The sequence below is a fragment of the Capra hircus genome, chromosome 8, assembly GCF_001704415.2.
Source record: "Capra hircus breed San Clemente chromosome 8, ASM170441v1, whole genome shotgun sequence".
Classification (NCBI taxonomy): Eukaryota; Metazoa; Chordata; class Mammalia; order Artiodactyla; family Bovidae; genus Capra; species Capra hircus.
In genome coordinates this window covers 7,866,410-7,885,516 of record NC_030815.1, presented here as the reverse complement: position 1 = coordinate 7,885,516, position 19,107 = coordinate 7,866,410, and the positions used below count along the sequence as shown (strand labels likewise).

The following is a 19,107-nucleotide window of genomic DNA, read 5'->3' as shown; positions in this document are numbered from 1 at the left end:
ATACCTCAAAAAAGAAATGGGCTGTATCTCATTAAGAAAGAACCTGGAGTTGTCCAATAAGTAGATGCTTTAGGTCTGCAACAAAAAAAAAAAATTTTTTTTTTACTTTTTCTACTATACCTCTGTAAATGTGTCCTGAGAGGATTGAGAAGTAGGGACCAGGTGCCATAAAATTTAAAGAACAAAGACGTCCATAGCAGCAAAGTGAAAAAAGAAGGGGAATTTTATATTCTTTCGTATAGAGTATTTTTATATAGCTTGTGCTACCCGTGTTTACATTTATTTTCAAGGTTTTTATAGCATTAAAAACTACATAGTAAACATTCTCAAATGCACGATGCTTTTCTTTCATATCAGCTGACTACTACCTGATGGCTACCTTAGAGGAATCCGTAGTTACTTCCTAGCTGGAAAACAGCAGTCCGAATTTGATCAGGAAGGGAGATGTCTGGGTGATTTTCCTGGTTATCCAAAAAGTATCAGTGTGAATCATTCATCTTGTAGTTAGGTGCCATAGGCGAATCACTCTAGGTCTACATTCAGCAAGCCAGCGTTCAGCTCAGTCTCCTGTTCTGTTCAGAAGTCCTGTGTGCCGACAGCAGCCATGACGTGACTGTCCAGCTTCTGCTTGCAGTCTCTACTGCAAGAGGATTTGCAGCGTCACACAGTGTCCCAGGTGGTTACCTTCCTGATGCTGAGCTGACGTCCCTGCACTCAGGCCCCATGTTTCTGATGTGGCCTGTGGTACTCAGGTTGCCTTATTCCTCTACGGTGAATTGTTCTTCAAATTAAGAAGTGTTATGTCCCCACTAAGTTTTCTTTTCTATAGATTAAATATGAGTATTTACTTCAGCCTTTTCTCATACCATTGAACTCAGGGCCACACCCTGTCTTGATTGCTTTTCTCGGCAAGCCCTTCAGTTTGTCACTGATTCTCATAAAAGATAGTCCTCATAACATTTAGTGTAGATTGGAACTATTGCTGATACTTTAAGGTAGCCCAAAGTTGCACTGGCCTCTTTCAGAATTAAATTACTAACGAAGGCACAGAGGAAATGACATTATTAGATTTATGTTAGAACAAAGCAATTCTGATGCAAAATACTGGGAAACTGCTTAGGAGGCTACTGAAATAATGATTGGATCAATAACAGAGGGGTTATAGTGCAGAAAGTTTCAGGAAGTGGAATTAAAAGGAGTTGGTAACCCACTCATTGGATGTGAGAGGTACAAGAGGCAGTGGCGTCTAGGTTTTACTGCTGAGATGGGAAAGACAGAAAGAGAAATGGGCATGACAGGGAGTGAGTTGAGTTCAGTTTTGAAGATGGCAAATTCGAAGGGCCTGTGTGGTGCACATCATTGAATACGTATAAGAGATAGTTTAGAGCTTGAGAGATCTGTTAAAAATTTGAGAGTCATCAGTGTATACGTTGTGTACATTGTGAGAATCGCAGGCAGAAGTTGAGATTACTGAGGGAAAACATCTGTCCGTAGGGGCCAAGGACTAACCATGTGAGGGCAAGTGGAGGAAAAAGCCAAGGGAAGAGCAAGTTTCAAGTAGGAGGGGTCACCAGTGTGAAAGCTTCTTGTCATTGTTTATTGTCTCCTGAGCTAGAATACAAACGTTAGGAGGCTGGGAGCCAGGCCATTCTTGTTCCCTGCTGCATTCTTAGTACATGGTTTGCAAGCAGTAGGTATTGTCAAGTCAGTAAATATAGGAGTGTGTGCATTTGTGCAGGACAGGACAAAGGTATGATGAGTCTTTGTATCACTTAAAGCCTCCATCAGGTAGACGTATATCACGCCATCAGTATTCCTCAAGGAAGGTTTTCTGATCATTTGAAAAACTTCCTGAATAGTATTAGCCAGTCCCTACTTCTTTGTTATATCCGAAAGAGATATGTGGTATTGAGAAGACAGGGTACTCAAACTCTCTCTCAAATTATTTACATTGCATCCCAGATATTAATGTTGACTGCTTGGCTTTCTGGGACTTTGTTTCCATGTCTATAAGATCAAAGTGTTGGACAAATGATCGGTAAGAGTTCCTCCCCTTTTAACATACTTTTATTCTAGGATATAACAAAATATTATTTCAGATACTTTGCTGAAACGCACATATAACGCACATATACAGTATATCTGTACTTCCCCAGTCGACCACTTTAGAAATTATATACAAAAAAGACGATGATAAGGTAATGGTTGAGTAGCCCCTGTCTGACAAGATCTCCTGCAGATATCAGTGACAAACTATGAATAAAGCAGAAAAACTTGAAGCTCTGGTGAGTGAACAGAAAGCAGCGTATTTTAGAGGGAGGAGAGGAGAAACTTAGAGGAAGTGAATGGCAGAGTAAATCTCCTTTTTTGGGGCTTTGTCCTGAAGTCCGCACAGTTAATGGCATTGATGGTGCCGGACAGCTAACAATCTAATGGAAAGCCCACTTTCTCTCTGGTGGGAGGAACCAGAGAGCCACATGAGGGGAACTTTGATTCTGTATGGAATCCTGAATCTCTGGCTGACTCTTGAACCATTGCTTGGCGCAGACCGGGGACAGTCAGAACTAAGATCTGAGTTGCCATGCATCTCAGATGTTATGAAGTTTGTGGTTTGTCTGAACAAGCTAATTCTTTGTAAAACCGCCAGGGTCCAGCCCCAGTGGATCCAGGGTAATTCGAAGCGGGGATGGTGTGGGTGAGGAAAAACTTATTTATTTATTAATATAAGATTAGATTAGGAAGAAATAGTGTAGTAGGAAAATTAAGTGGAGAAAAGAGGCTGAATAACTTGGTTTACGTGGAAAGCCAATAAAACCTTGAAACAAGAAGTTTGCACCATCTACGTTAGGCCACCGGCGTCCGTTTGAATATCAGAGGGTGCCCCACCTTGGGCTCCCTCTCATACAGATCATAGAAGCCAGGGCAAGTAAGTAGACATGGCGAGCCTCCACGCCCCAGATGGGAATTCAGCCTGAAATTAGAGTAAAGAGGAGACAAGGGGGAAACCAGTCCAGCGACTGGCCCGGCCTCTATTGTCTAGAAAGGCCTTTTATACCTTTTTGATTGTACATAGAGATCAATGGGTAATACAAAATTATGCAGCGTTAGCAGCCCAGACTCTTATCAAAACCAGGCTTTTCTCTCTGCATACCTAGTTGTATACACAAGTCTTTAGGTGATTTACATCATCTTCCGGCCAAAAGGGCCAGTTAACATTTTACAGCCTTTTCTTCTGATAAGGGTTTGTCAACCAGAAGACTTACTTGTGTTGATCTTCCCAAAGTCTGGTGCCACTCTCAGAAAATACTAAATAAAGTTACATTCTTACATAGCAAAGATACAGCAATTTATAACAAGTAAAAGGAGTACAGTGATTTATAACAAAAGAAAAGTAATTAACTCAAAAGTCTAGTGTTGCTAACATCAAAAGCTATTATATATCTTTTTCCATATCCCGTTTACATTGATTAACATCCTCCCAGGTGCCTAAAAGATAAGGAATATGGAGGCCTGGCAGCAGTCATTGAGTCAGCAGTGAAAACCATCACCATTATGATTTTTAGCTCTTTAGAAGAGGCTCTGTGTCTTTAAGATGCTTTAAGCTTTGTGCCTCTCATGGTTGGGGGGCTGTAAGCAATTCACAAGCTGTAAGAGGTCCGGGGAACCTGTTAGGCAAGCTAGAGAGTTATCAGAGGGGGTTTAACTGAAACATCCCTTTCAAATGAAGAAGACTAAAGCCCTGAGTTGACTTTTTCCAGAGTGTGTCAGAAGAGTGGAAAAGCTGAGTACAAAGGCTGGCAGATTTTTCGTTTGGCGGGTAGGTACATGCTCAGGAAATACCAGGGGGACACCCTGAGATCTGACTCGCCTTGCCTGTCAGATGTCTGCCGCATGACCTTGTCACGGGTGGGGTTCCTCAACGCTGGCTCCCAGCATAAAACACTCTTCAAAGGTGTTTAATGGAATGCAGATTTTCTGCAACATAAAATTCACAGTGAATATAGGATATAATCCAAAGTTGAGTCAGGATATTATGACCCATTCTCACAAAAAAGAGACTGTCAAGAAAAGAAAGAAAGACAGTCAACAAGTACCAGTCCCAAGACGCCCCAGATGCTGAAATGCTTGATCATTCAAGGTCTTTAGAGCAGCTGTTTAAATTGCTCGATTTTCCATAGAGGTAAATATATTTCAAATGCGGGACAAGACAGGAAATCTTAACAGAGAAATAGAAATGCTAAAAAGAGTCAAATGAACCTCTCAGCATTTTTTGAAAATATATATCTGAAATAAAATATTCACTTGGTTGAATAGCAGATAGGAGATGATAGGACAGAATCAGTGAAATTGAAGCTAGAGCAATAGAAATTATTTGGTGAAATAAAGGAGATGAGAAATTATGGAAAAAAGAGCCTCAGAAACCTGTGGAGCAAAATGTGTGTGTGGCTAGCGTGTGTGTAATTACAGATCCAGGAGAGAATAGACAATAGGTAGGAAAAATATTTTAAGAAATCATGTTCAGAAGCTAAGAATTTGGTCAATTTTATAAGTCGAAAAAGTTCAGCAAACCCCAAACAGGATGAGTATGAGAAAAATCACGCTAGGCACATGGTAGTCAAATTGTCAAAGAACAATGGTCAAATGAAGATCTTGAAAGCTGCCAGTTAATAACAACGCATACATACGGAGATAATTCAGACGACCGTGGACTGTTCATCGGAATTTATGGAGACTACTTGATAGAACTTTTATGTTTTAAACTTTATTTATTTTTAAAGAGTTTATTTAGCTGTGTCGCGTGTTAGCTGCGGCACACGGGGCCTTTATTGCGTCGTGTGCAGCCTTTTGCTGCGGGCCACGGGCTCTCTAGGTGTGGCGCGTGGGCTCCAAGGCATGTGGGCTAAGTACTTGCAGTGGTCCAGCTTAGTTGCTCTGCAGCTTCTTCCCTGACCAGGGATCAAACCCTTGACCCCTGCGTCATCACAGGGCAGATTCTTAACCACTGGACTGCCAGGGAAGTCCCAACAAAACTTTTATTAAAAAGTGCTGAAAGGTGAAAAGCCTGTCAACCCTGAATTCTGTATCTGGTGAAGATATCTCACAAGGAAGAAGGTGAGACAACATTTTCAGATAAAAAGAAACCAAGAACTTGTCACTAAGAGACCTTCACTATAAGAAATGTTAAAAGAAGTTATTCAGACTAAAGGGAAATAATACCAGAGGGAAACCTGAATATTCAAAATAATGGAAGAATATTGGAAATGGTATAATTAAATAAACAAGCTATTTTTTCTTTTTAATGTCTTTAAAATATGTATGATTATTTAAAACAAAAACTATAGCACTGCCTTTGTGGTGTTTATGGTGTGTGTAGAAATGTTACACAGAAACTATGTCATTAAAAAAGGGTGTGGGGTGGCTGAATGGATCAGTTCAGTTCAGTTGTTCAGTCGTGTTCGACTCTTTGCGACCCCATGAACCACAGCACGCCAGGCCTCCCTGACCATCGCCAACTCCCAGAGTCCACCCAAACTCATGTCCATCAAGTCGATGATGCCATCCAGCCATCTCATCCTCTGTCATCCCCTTCTCCTCCTGCCCTCATTCTTTCCCAGCATCAGGGTCTTTTCCAGTGAGTCAGCACTTCGCATCAGGTAGCCAAAGTATTGGAGTTTCAGCTTCAACATCAGTCCTTCCAGTGAACACCCAGGACTGATCTCCCCCAGGATGGACTGGTTGGATCTCCTTGCAGACCAAAGGACTCTCAAGAGTCTTCTCCAACACCACAGTTCAAAAGCATCAATTCTTTGGTGCTCAGCTTTATTTATAGTCCAGTTCTCAAATCCGTATCACTGGAAAAACCATAGCCTGGACTAGACGGACCTTTGTTGGCAAAATAGTGTATCTGCTTTTTAATATGCTGTCTAGGTTGGTCATAACTTTCCTTCCAAGGAGTAAATGTCTTTTAATTTCATGGCTGCAATCACCATCTGCAGTGATTTTGGAGCCCAGAAAAATAAAGTCAGCCACTGTTTCCACTGTTTGCCCATCTATTTCCCATGAAGTGATGGGACCGGATGCCGTGATCTTAGTTTTTTGAGTGTTCAGTCTTAAGCTAACTTTTTCACTCTCCCCTTTCACTTTCATTAAGAGGCTCTTTAGTTCTTCATTTTCTGCCATAAGGGTGGTGTCATCTGCATATCTGAGGTTATTGATATTTTTCTCCTGGCAATCTTGATTCCAGCTTGTGCTTCCTCCAGCCCAGCGTTTCTCATGATGTACTCTGCATATAAGTTAAATAAGCAGGGTGACAATATACAGCCTTGACGTACTCCTTTTCCTGTTTGGAACCAGTCTGTTGTTCCATGTCCAGTTCTAACTGTTGCTTCCTGACCTGCATATAGGTTTCTCAAGAGGCAAGTCAGGTGATCTGGTATGCTTCTCTCTCTGAATGGATATATAGACCTATACAGTTTCAGGGTTTTTACATACTATGTAACATGGGCTAATGTTTAAGTTAACAGTATATATTATAACCCCTGGAGCAGAGTTTCTCAAACTTGGCACTGTTGACCTTTGGGCTGTATAATTCTTTGTTGTGAGAAGCTGTCCTGTGCATTGTAGGGTGTTTGGCAGTATCCCTGGTCTACCACTAGAGGTCAGCAGTGGTCTTCTCCAACCCCCAATTGTCTCCACTCATTAATAAATGTTCCCTCGAGGCAAAATCACCCCTAGTTGAGAACCATTGTCCTTGTCACTTCAGTTCAGTAAAAGTAATCAGAGTCAGTTCAGTTCATTGGCTCAGTTGTGTCCAACTCCATGCGACCGTATGGACTGCAGCGCACCAGGCTTCCCTGTCCATCACCAACTCCTGGAGCTTGCTCAAACTCGTGTCCATCAAGTGTGTGATGCCATCCAACCATCTCATCCTCTGTCGCCCCCTTCTCCTCCTACCTTCAGTCTTTCCCAGCATCAGGGTCTTTTCTAGTGAGTCGGCTCTTCACATCAGGTGGCCAAAGTATTGGAGTTTCAGCTTCAGCATCAGTCCTTCCGGTGAACATTCAGGGTTTGTTTCCTTTAGGGTTGACCGGTTCGATCTCTTTGCAGTCCAATGAACTCTCAAGAGTCTTCTCACAGTTCAAGAGCATCAATTTTGGTTCTCAGCTTTCTTTATGGTCCAACTCTCACATCCATACATGACTACAGGAAAAACCAAAGCTTTGACTAGACGGACCTTTGTTGGCAAAGTAATGTCTCTGCTTTTGAATATGCTTTCTAGGTTGATCATAGCTTTTCTTCCAAGGATCAAGCGTCGTTTAATTTCATGGTGGCAGTCACCATCTGCAGTGATTTTGGAGCCCAGGAAAATAAAGTCTGACACTCTTTCCATTGTTTCCCCACCAGTTTGCCATGAAGTGATGGGACTGGATGCCATGATCTTTGCTTTTTGAATGTTGAGTTTTTTAAGCCAGCTTTTTCACTCTCCTCTTTTCACTTTCATCAAGAGGCACTTTAGTTCTTTGCTTTATGTCATGAGGGTGGTGTCATCTGCATATCTGAGGTTATTGATATTTCTCCCGGCAGTCTTGATGCCAGCTTGTGCTTCATCCAGCCTGGCGTTTTGCATAGCGTATTCTGCATATAAGTTAAATAAACAGGGTGACAATATACAGCCTTGACATATTCCTTTCCCAGTTTGGAACCACTCTGTTGTTCCATGTCCAGTTCTAACTGTTGCTTCTTGACCTGTATATAGGTTTCTCAGGAGGCAGGAAAGGTGGTCTGAGCAATCACTTAAAAATGTTAAGAGATATGATTTAAAGTTAATATATTAAAATGCTGTTCTAAAAAGTAATTCAAAAGAAAGTGGGAAAGAAGAAATAGCAATAAAAAAATGAAGGGGCAAACAAAATAAAGGCTCTACTAAAATTCAGCAATATCAATAGTTAGTATTACTGAGCTTAACACGCCAATTAAAACACAGAGATTGTCAGAGTGAATTAAAGGGGAAAAGCAAGGGAGTTGCCTGGTAGCCTAGTAGTTAAGATTCCAGGCTTTCACTGCTGAGGGCCTGGGTTCAATCCCTGATCAGAGGACTGAGATTCTGCAAGCCGTTGATGCAGCTAAAAAAAGAAAAAGTAAGACTGAAATATATGCTGTGTACGGAGATGCAGTTTGTGTTCTTATTTTTGAATAGTTTGTGTTGGAGTATAGGTTCTCTACAATGTTGTGTTAGTCTCTGCTGTACCGCGAAGTGCATCAGCCATTCTTGTACGTGTCCCCTTTTCTGGATAGCCTTCCCACTTACGTCACCGCAGAGCACTGAGGAAGGTCCCTGGGCTGTACAGTAGGTTCTCATTCGTCATGTTTTCTGCATAGTAGCAGTAGTGTGTATACGTCGACCCCAATCCCCCAGTTCATCCTACCCCCACTCTCCTCTTGGTGTCCAGTGACCCAGTTCCATTCCTTTTTACAGCTGAGTAATATTCCACTGTCTATATGTACCGCTGTTTTTCTTTCTTTAGCTCGTCCTATTTTTATTTGGAGGCTGTATTCAGAAGGGCCTAACTAGATAACTTTTGCATGAGTTATAAACTCTAGAGAGCCTGTTGTTATAAAGACAACCCACATTGGGTTGGTAGTTTTATTTATTTGCACATTCATTCTTTTTTTAAAACTTAATTTTTTTTTAATTGGAGGATAATTGCTTTACATTATTGTGTTGGTTTCTGCTGTACAGCAGCAGCAATCAGGCGTGAGTGTGGGTATGCCCCCACTCCCTCTTGAGGCTCTCTCCCCCTGCCTCCCACCCCTCTAGGCTGTCAGAGCGGGTGCCACAGAGCGCCGGGCTTGGCTCCCTGCGCTACGGAGCAGCTCCCCAGCAGCTGTTCTGGCGCGTGGTGGTGCGTATGTGTCAGGGCTGCTCTCTCGACTCGTTCCCTCCTCTGTATCCACAAGACCGTCTATTCCTGCCCTGCAAGTTAGTTCATCAGTGCCATTTTTCTAGATGCCATTTATACACACTAACATACTACAGTTGTTTTCTCTTTCCATGTAACAGGCTCACGGTTCATCCACCTTGTTTCAGCTGACTCAAATTCATTCCTTTTAACGACTGATATTCCATTGTGTACATGTATATATGTATGCATCACAGCGTCTTTATCCTTTCAACTGTCAGTGGACATCTAAGTGGCTGGTGACTGTAAATGTGTGCAGTGAACACTGGGGTACGTGTCCTGAATTATGGTTTTCTCAGGGTATATGCCCAGTAGTGGGATTGCTGGGTCATATGGTAGTTTTTACTCCTAGTTTTTAAAGGAATTTCCATACTGTTCTCTGTAGTGGTTGTATCAGTTGACATTCCCACTGAGAGTGCCAGAGGGTTCCCTTTTCTCCACATCTTCTCCAGCATTTGTAGTTTGTGGATTTTTTTGATGATGGCCACTCTGACTGGTGCAAGGTTGGTAACCTCACTGTAGTTTTGATTTGCATTTCTCTAATAATGAGCAGTGTTGAGCATCTTTTCATGCTTGTTGGCCATCTGTACGTCTTCTTTAGAGGAATGTTTGTTTGGATCTTCGGCCTGCTTTTTGACTGGGTGGTTGGTTTTCTGACACTGAGCTGCATGTATATTTTAGAGGTGGATGTCCTTTGGTGGCTTTGTTTGCAGTTACTTTCTCCCATTCTGAGGGTTGTCTCTTTACATTGTTTACAGTTTCTTTTGCTGTGCAGAAGCTTTTAAATTTAATTAGGTCCCATATGCTTATTTTTATTTCCTTTACTCTAGGGAATGGGTCATATCACATCTTTATCCTTTCCTTTGTGGATGACCATTTAGGTTGCTTCCATGTCCTGGCTATTGTAAATAGTGCTTCAGTGAAAGTACACATGTCTTTTTAAAAAATCAATTATTCCTGGCTGTGCTGGGTCTTTGTTGCTGCATGTGGGCTTTCTCTAGTTGTGGAGAGTGGAGGCTACTCCTTGGTTGCAGCGTGTGGGTTTCTCGTTGCAGCGGCTTCTCTTGCTGTGGCCCACAGGCTCCAGGACACAGGGGCTTCAGTAGATGTGGCGCGTGGCTTTAGTTGCCCTGTGGCACATGGAGTCTTCCCAGACTAGGGGTCACATCTGTGCCCCCTGCATTGGTAAGCAGATTCTTCACCACTGGACTACCAGGGAAGTCCTACATGTGTCTTTTTGAATTATGGTTTTCTCTGGATAAGTACCTGAGAAAGAAGTCAGTGGGATTTCTGGGTCATATGGTAGTCTATTTCAGTTTTTTAAGGAACCGTCACGTTGTTCTCCATAGCAGCTGCACTAGTTTCTATTTCCAGCAACAGTGCGGGAGGGTTTCCTTTTCTCCACGTCTTCCTCATCGTTTATAGGTGATGGCCATCCTGATAGGTAAGAGGTAATAGCTCACTGTAGTTTGGATTTGTATTTCTCTGATAACTAGTGATGTTGAGTATCTTTTCATGTGTTGGTTGGCCATCTGTATGTCTTCTTTGGAGAAAGAGCTATTTAGGTCTTGTGCCCATTTTTTGATTGGGTTGTTTTTTTTGTTTGTTTGTTTGTTTTTTATACTGAGCTGCATTTGCAAATATTTTCTCCTACTCTGAGGGCTGTCTTTTCATCTTGTTCATGGTTTCCTTTGCTGTGCAAAAACTTCCAAGTTTCACTAGGTGCCGTTTGTTTACTTTTATTTTCATTACCGTAAGAGATGAATCCAAAGAGATACTACTACAAATTATGTCAGAGAGTGTTGTGCCTGTATTTTCCTTGAAGAATTTTATAGTGTCTGGCCTTACATTAAGGTCTTTGATCCATTTTGAGTTTATTTTTGGGAATGGTATTAGGTAGTGTTCTAATTTCATTCTTTTCACATAGTTGTCCAGTTTTCCCAGCACCACTTTTTTGAGAGGCTGTTTTTTCCCCATTGTATATTCTTGCCTCCTTTGTCGTAAATCAGGTGACCAGATGCACATAGGTTTATCTCTGGGCTTTCTGTCCCTGGAGTTCCACTGGTTTATGTTTCTGGTTTTGTGCCGGACCATACCCTGTTGATTACTGTAACTTTGTAGTATAGACTGATGTCAGGAAGCCTGATTCCTCCAGCTCCGTTTTTCTTTCTCAAGATTGCTTTGGCTGTTCGGGGTCTTTTGTCTTTCCATACAAATTGTAAAACTTTTTGTAGTTCTATGAAAAATGCTATTGGTAATTTGATAGGAATTGCAATGAATCTTTAGATTGCTTTGGGTAGTACAGTCATTTTAAAAATATTGATTCTTGAAGTCTAGGAACATGGTATATATCTCTCTGTATCATCTTTGATTTCTTTCATTAATATCTTATAGTTTTCTGCATATGGGTGTTTTGCCTCCTTAGGTAGGTTATTGCTAGGTATTTTATTCTTTTTGTTGCAATGTTAAATGGGATTATTTCCTTAATTTCTCTTTCTGATCTTTTATTGTTAGTGTATAGGAATGCAAGAGCTTTTTGTGCATTAATTTTATATCCTGCAACTTTACTAAACTCATTGCTTAGCTCTAGTAGTTTTCTGGTGGCCTCTTTAGGGTTTTCTATGTATAGTGTCATGTCTCCTGCAAACAGTGACAGTTTACTTGTTCTTTTCCAGTTTTTATTCCTTTATTTGTCTTCTCTGATTGCTGTGGCTGGGACTTCAAGACTGTGTTGAAAACAGTGGCGAGAGTGGACACTCTCGTCTTGCTCCTGATCTCAGAGGAGGTGCCTTCAGTGCGCACCACTGAGGATAATATCTGTTGTGGGTTTGTCATATATGGCCTTATCATGTTGACGTAGGTCTCTCTATGCCCACTTTCTGAAGAGTTGTTTTTTTTTTTTTATCATAAATGGGTGTTGAATTTTGTTGAAAGACTTTTCTGCATCTGTTGGGATGACCGTGTGGTTTTTATTCTTCTGTTCACATTGTTTGACTGGCATATATTGAAGAATCCTTGCATCCCTAGGATAAATCCCACTTAATCATGGTGTATAATCCTTTTAATGTGTTGTTGCGTTTGGTTTGCTAGTATTTTGTTGAAGATTTTTGCATCTCTGTTCATCAGTGATTTTGGTCTGTAATTTTTTCTTTTCGTCTGGTTTTGGTATCAGATGGCCTTGTAGAATGAATCTGGGAGTGTTCCTCCCTCTGCAGTTTTTTAGAAGAGATGCATTTAGAATATAAAGAGACAGATTGAAAATAAATGGGTGGAGAAAACTTGCCATGAAAATAATGAGTATAAAAAAGAAGTTGCTTTATTAATTTCAGACTAAAATGAAAAACTTCAAGACACAGAATATGATGAAATGAAGAGATCATTCCATAATGATAAAATTGATCAGGACACTATAATGATATATATTTTTATAGTCTAAACTGATGAAAATAAAGGAAGTTCTGTGGTCACAGTAGATTGTTTAAACTGCCTTCTCAGCAAGTGACAGAACAACTAGACTAGATAAAACAACAAAATGAGCAGAAAGAGAGTCTGAACAGCACCATCTGATGTTCACTGAGTACTGCTCCCGACTTCTGCAGAATACACGGTGTGCGAGAGCACATGGCGTTATCCGAGAGAGAACATACGCTGGGCTGTTAAATGAATTTCAGAGGCTTGAAACCATACAGAATAGAATCTCTGACCACAGAGGAATTATATTAGAAATCAGGTAGTCCTGGTGGCTCAGATGATAAAAGAGTCTGCCTGCAATGCAGGAGACCCGGGTTTGATCCTGGGTTGGGAAGATCTCCTGGAGAAGGGAATGGCAACCCACTCCAGTATTCTTGCCTGGAGAAGTCCGTGGACTGAGAAACCTGGCGAGCTACAGTCCATGGGGTCACAGAGTCGGACACGACTGAGTGACTAGCACACAAGGTATTGAGGAATACCCAGAGTATTTCTAGATTAAAGGAAATACTTATAAATAGTCTGTAAATCCGAATGGAAATTAGGAAATATTTTCAGCTGAATGATAATATCAAAATGTGTAGACTACAGCTAAAGCAGTGTTTAGAGAGACACGATGTTAAAGCACTTACGTGAAATAGGAAAAAAGGTCTAATAAGTTCGCCAACTTAAGCTCCATCTTAAGAAACTAGGGGAAAAAATGAGCAAAGAATGAAAAAATAAAAAAAATAAGAGCAGAAATCAATAAAATAACTAGAACTAGTAAGTTTAGCAAGATTTCTTGGTATAAGTGTTCAGAAACGAATTAGTGACATGACTGAGCGACTCAGCACTGCACAGCACAGTCTTAAAACCTACAGAATACTTAGTAAGAAAATTAAGAAAAGGGCAGGATCTGTACACTGAGAAATACAAAACATTGCTGAGAGAAGTTAAAGGATATCTAAATAAATGGGGATATATGTTCATGGACTGGGAGACCATATGGTTAATAGTGGACGGAGTTATGTAAGGGACCCAGCAGTGAACATATTAGGCTTTGTGGGGCATGCAGTCTTTGTTGCAGTTACTCCACTCTGTTGTATCATGAAAACATAATACATCAGTGAGTGAGTGGTGCTGTGTTCCAAAGGTGTTTTATAGGAACACCTGAATTATTGTGTTTCATCTTACTGTATTTCCTAGACATAGCATTTTGTTCACAGATTGAATGCTTGTGGCAATCCTGTGTCGAGCAAGTCTTTAAGTGCCATTTTTTCCAACAGCTTTTGGTCACTTCATATCGCTCTTGTGTTTTGGTAATTCTCAGTATTTTGAATCCTTCACTAGCAGAAAGATTACAACTCACTAAAGGCTCAGATGATGGTTAGCATTTTTTAACAATAAAATATTTAAAATTAAGATAGGTACTTTTTAAATTTTAAAGACATAATGCTGTTGCAAACATAATAAACTATAGTATAGTGTAAACATAACTTGTACAGGCATTGGGAAAGCAAAAAATGTGTGACTCGCTTTAGGGAACTATTCATTTCATTGCAGTGGTCTTCCAAGTGAGCACTGTCTTCAAGGTATGCCTGCATTTACAAAACAAGTAGGGGACTGGATTTGGGTTGTGGAGTGTAGTTTGCTAATTCTCTCCAAGCTGGTTTATTGATTCAGTGCAGCTTCCTATCAAAATTCCAGTAGGTGTCTTTGTGGAAATTGTCAAAATTATCCTAAAATTTTTATGAAACTGCAAAGTTACTAGAATGGCCACAACAGCTTTGGGGAAAAAGAAATCTGAACGATTTACAAAACTTACTCTCAGGCTGCAGTCATCAAGAAAATGTGATATATTGCATAAGGATAAATAGAGTGATACATGGAACAGAACAGAAGGTTAAAAAAGAACTCTTGCCTCTGCGATCAGTTTTTGCCAAAGGTGCTTAGACAATTCTCTAGATAAAGGATAGTTTTTTCAACTAATGGCATTGGAACAATTGGATGTAAAAAAGATAGATCTAAACTTTTATTTCACAAAAAATAACTGAAAATATAGACCAAAACATAAGAGCTAAAGGTGTTAAAACTTCTTGAAGAAAGAACAGGAGAAAATCTTTATGACCCCTGACTAGGCAAAGATTTCTTAGGTATAACACTAAAAGTGAATGAAAGCAGATGGTGATTCCTACTATTGGGTGTGGATGGAGAGGTATAGACTGTAAAAATGTACTAGGAATTTTTGCGAAAGATGATTGAAATGTTTATCTTGATTGTGGTGGTGTTTTATGGGTAGGTACAGCCGTCAAGAGTCATAAAATCGTGTCCTCTAAATGGATCTAGTTTATTTTTCATATAAAATAGTAAAATCTCAGTAAAGTTGACTTAAAAGAAGAGAAAAGAATAACTTGATGTAAAGGTTAAGTAGCTGATTAGAGGTAACTAGAAATGAGAATCTAGTGATCTGGAATATAGATACTCAAACAGGCCAGAGAAAGACGGAAGAGGGAAGAAATGATGGAGAAGGCAGATGCGTGCATGGATGGTAAAAGAAGGCGGCTCACTGTTTAGCAAATGGAAATTCAGGAGGATAATAGAGAAGTTGTAAGAAAGGCAGCACTAAAGTAGATGGTAGTGGAGATGGCCGTCTTCAAAGTCAGCAAGCCACAAAGCCTTAGGCCAAAGCATCCCAGCAAACACCACATGGGAGAATGAAAACGAAGTCTTAGACATGCTGATTTCTGCTGTTGGACAGTAAGGCAAAGAGATGTCACAAAATTAACCAAAGAGAAAAGACAAATCACATATATGGTGAGACAAAATTAGAAGAGAAAAAACAGTTTGAATAAATTAAGCATTTGTTCATGATAAAAGCTCTTAGCAGAGTTGAATTTGAAGGGAATTTATTTAATCTAATAAAGGGTAACTACAGAAGTAAAAACATACAAAAAGCAAATCTTTCATTATTCCCTGTAAGTTCAAGAGTGAGACAAAGATTTGCTCACCATCATACACCTAGCTGAGAAAGTCAAGAAGGGAAAATAAAAGGTATAAGGATTGAAATGAAGAAATAAATTGCTATTAGTTGTTGATTATGTTTCTGTACATAGGAAAATGAAAGAATCTTGAAACTGTATGCGTTTCTCTACACCAGACACAAATTTGAAGACATACAATTAAAATGCATTAAAAAATAAGATTCCTAGGAAAAGATATGCAGGATGTTTATTGAGAGAATTTTATAACTTTATTGAAAAAAATTAAGATTTAAAAGTGGAAGGATACTATGCCCATAGACAAGGAAATTAGATACTATAAAGATGTCATTGTTTCCAAATCAGTCTATATAGTCAGTGCCATCTTACTAAAACCCCAGTGGGATTTTACATGGAATTTGATATTCTGAAAGTTACATTAAAGGGGCAAAGGATCAAGGGAAACCAAGAGTCTCTTGAAGAACAAGAAGGAGGGAAGAGGATATAGGAGACTTGGGCTACTAAATGCCAAGCTTATTCTAAAAGCCGGAGACTCACTGCAGCTAGACCAGTGGGACGGATGCAGGCCCCACCGTGTGTGGAAAGTTACTAGGAGGTTTGACCCAAGTGGTATTGCAGGTCAGTGAAGAACCATGGCGTTCTCTAGAGCAGGAAACCAGTAAGGAATGCCTAACAGTAAAAACACTCAAAATCAATAAAAATCTACCAGTTGAAAATGGTTCCTCTGGGGAAGGAGAATTAGATGATAGATTAGCAGAATACTTTCTTGGTATTAAGCGGTTATTGCTTTAAGAATGCTGTTAACAGGCTTTCCTCATTTTTTCTCCTTTTTTAAATAACAGAAATGAGCAAGGGATTTGATGGAGGTAAGACTATATAGACTTATTCTGTTCTGGTTAAGTATTATCTGGAGTTGCAGTCTTCTTATTGCTATACTTTAAGAGTACCATTAATAAAGTAAATGGTACCCAGATAAGAATGAATGAGAATAATTAATATATTTAATTCGGATAATAGAAAACTAAAGGAGAATCAGCTATCTTTCATATATTCCATAGGCTGCTGTGTGAAATAGGGAACTTGTACTGAAATCATGGTTAAAAAATAAAATACAGGAAGTTACTGAGCAATAAATTTTCCTCAATATGAGGAACAACTTTCCAGAAACTAGGGATATTTCTTTTTTTTGAAAAATTATTGACTCTTTTAGAAAGTATCTTTTAAATTAATAATGTGCATAAGTTTGAACAGTGAAAACATTTAATTAAAAATGTTACTGCATCTTCTAAAAGGTTTTTTCAAATACATTTACAGTATATCAAGGGGCTTCCTCAGTGGCTCAGCGGTAAAGAATCCACCTGCAGTGCGGGAGACATAGAAGACTCAAGTTCAATCCCAGGGTTGGAAAGAGCCCCTGGAATAGGAAGTCCCCACTCTTGACAGGTTCCTCTCTTCCATGGACAGAGGAGGTTGGCGGGCAGTAGTCCATAGGGTTGCAGAGAGTCAGACACAACCGAGCAGGACCACGAGCACAGTGTATTAGACACGCTTTGGCTTATCCTCCTGATACTACGGCCCGTGGCCAGTATGTTAGGCTGACTCTGACTTCCAGGAAAAGATCAAATTTTCATGCAAAAAGCTTTTTACAGTCTTTAAGTGGCTTTCATTTTTCATGTTAGAAATAAGTTGTCGTTTGATCGTTTTATATTGTGTACTTTTGATCCTTAGCTTGCTGAGTTTGAAATTATTTCACTGACTCATAAGTATAATCTTTCTTAGTAGTAAGCTGTTATTGCTTGAAGAATGATGTTAACAGTCTTTCCTCATTTTTCCTCCTTTGTTAAACAGCAGAAATGAACAAGGGATTTGATGTAGATAGTAGCACTATTCTGCTCTGGTCAAGCATTATCTGGAGTTGCTGCTATAGTTGCTGTAGTTCCTGTTGCTGTACTTTAAGGGTACCATTGGTACCCAGACAAGAATGAATGAGATGATGTTCATGAATATAATTAATATATTTAATCTGGATAATAGAAAACTAAAGCAGAATCAGCTATCTTTCATATATTCCATTGGCTGCCTTGTGAAATAGGGAAATCATGGTTAAAAAAAAATTGAGGAAGTTACAGAGCAATAAATGTTGCTCAATAGGAGGAAGAACTTTTTAGGAGCTAGTGATACTTAGCCCTGTAAGAAGCTGGCTCTGAAGAATGGAGCTCGTGTTTTCTGAAAGTGTTTAAGGAAGGGCTAGGTGTCCTCCTATTAAACTCCTGTGAGATGGTGTCTTCATTGTATGAAAATGAATCTCTAAGCTCCTTTAATAGAAGTTTTTAGATTATTTTGTGAGATTGAGGTACCTGCTTAGCTTTAAAGTATTTTGTGTCTTTCAGATCAGTGAATGGAGGTTAAGCTATGTCAATAAGGAGTTTGCTGTGTGCCCCTCTTACCCGCCAGCTGTCATAGTCCCCAAAGCCGTCGACGATGAGGCACTTCGGAAGGTAGCCACGTTCCGCCATGGAGGCCGCTTCCCAGTTCTCAGCTATTACCATAAAAAGAATGGAATGGTAAGTGAACAGTAAATGCTGCTCCGTGGTCAACTGGAAGATTTGGTTTGAGGTTCTTAGAACTGTTCACCTTTTCTGTGTGCCTGTTCACTGAAGTGAGTAGTCTCTCCTGCCAGGAATTTTACTTCTGTTTAAACTTTCGGGAATCAGGAGTAGAATGTTTTCTGTGATCAGGATATGACTTTGAATTCTTTCCATAATGCTGCTTAGCCTTAGAAAAGCCCAGGAACGCTTATCTTCAGGACTCAGGACAAAGGGAACTAATGTTATCTGATACTGAAAATGACTGGTAGAAAATAAACTTCTCTGACTGGAATAATGGTCTGACACGTTTTTTCCACACCCCTGGCTGTGCCTTGCGGCACGTGGGGTCTCCATTCTCCCAACCAGGGACTGAACCTGCTCCCTGTGCAGTGGACGCTCCGAGTGCTAGCCACTGGACTACCAGGGAGGCCCTATGATACTTTAATTATTCTCACCAGACTGCAGACATTTTTATTTTCAAAAGGGGGACGAGCGACACATTATCATTAACCACAACTTAAGTAAATACAGGAGTCGGCCATTGAATAGGCAGGTGTTCATTGTGTAATTGTTTCCTGAATATTTTCTGAATTCATTTTTCTCCTCGTGTTTTCTCTCAGTCAGTAAACTCTGCTTCTCATTTTGCATCCAGTAGTAAATTAGTGAATAAGTTATAGCTGTTTTCCTTTTTCCTCTGAATTGTGATATTTAGGATAAAGAGATTTTTTTAAAATTAGGTCACCTATCTTGTTTGCTGAGCAGTATTTCTCTTCAACTAGGGTTCACCATAAAGCATTTTAACAACTCAAAATATCTTACTGTTCAGTTACATGGTAAATGCAGTCAGAGAGTTTGCCATTCTGGACGACCTTCCTTATGTTAAATTTCAAAGTAGTTAAGATAACAGTATATATTATGGGGTGAGATTAAAATAATTCCAGACCAGTCACCAGGGAAGAGATCAGTATAATAGATGTTGCTTTTTGAGAAAAGTATCAAATAAGTAAGATCTTATGGAAAAACCCAAAGGAGCTTTCTGACCAACCTAGTATATAGTTGTTGGTCTTTGGAGATGAGTGGTTAAGTCCTGGAATATTGAAAGAGAGCCACTGG

General features: G+C 39.9%; 1 protein-coding gene across 1 annotated transcript in view; it reads left to right on the top strand.

Annotated features, from left to right (window-relative positions):
• MTMR9 (myotubularin related protein 9) overlaps positions 1 to 19,107 on the top strand; it is a 63,141-nt gene that overhangs the window by 28,156 nt on the left and 15,878 nt on the right. The window contains exon 4 of the mRNA XM_018051842.1: positions 17,797 to 17,970. Within this exon, the coding sequence (XP_017907331.1) occupies positions 17,797 to 17,970 (174 nt within the window). The remainder of the gene's footprint in view (positions 1 to 17,796; positions 17,971 to 19,107) is intronic.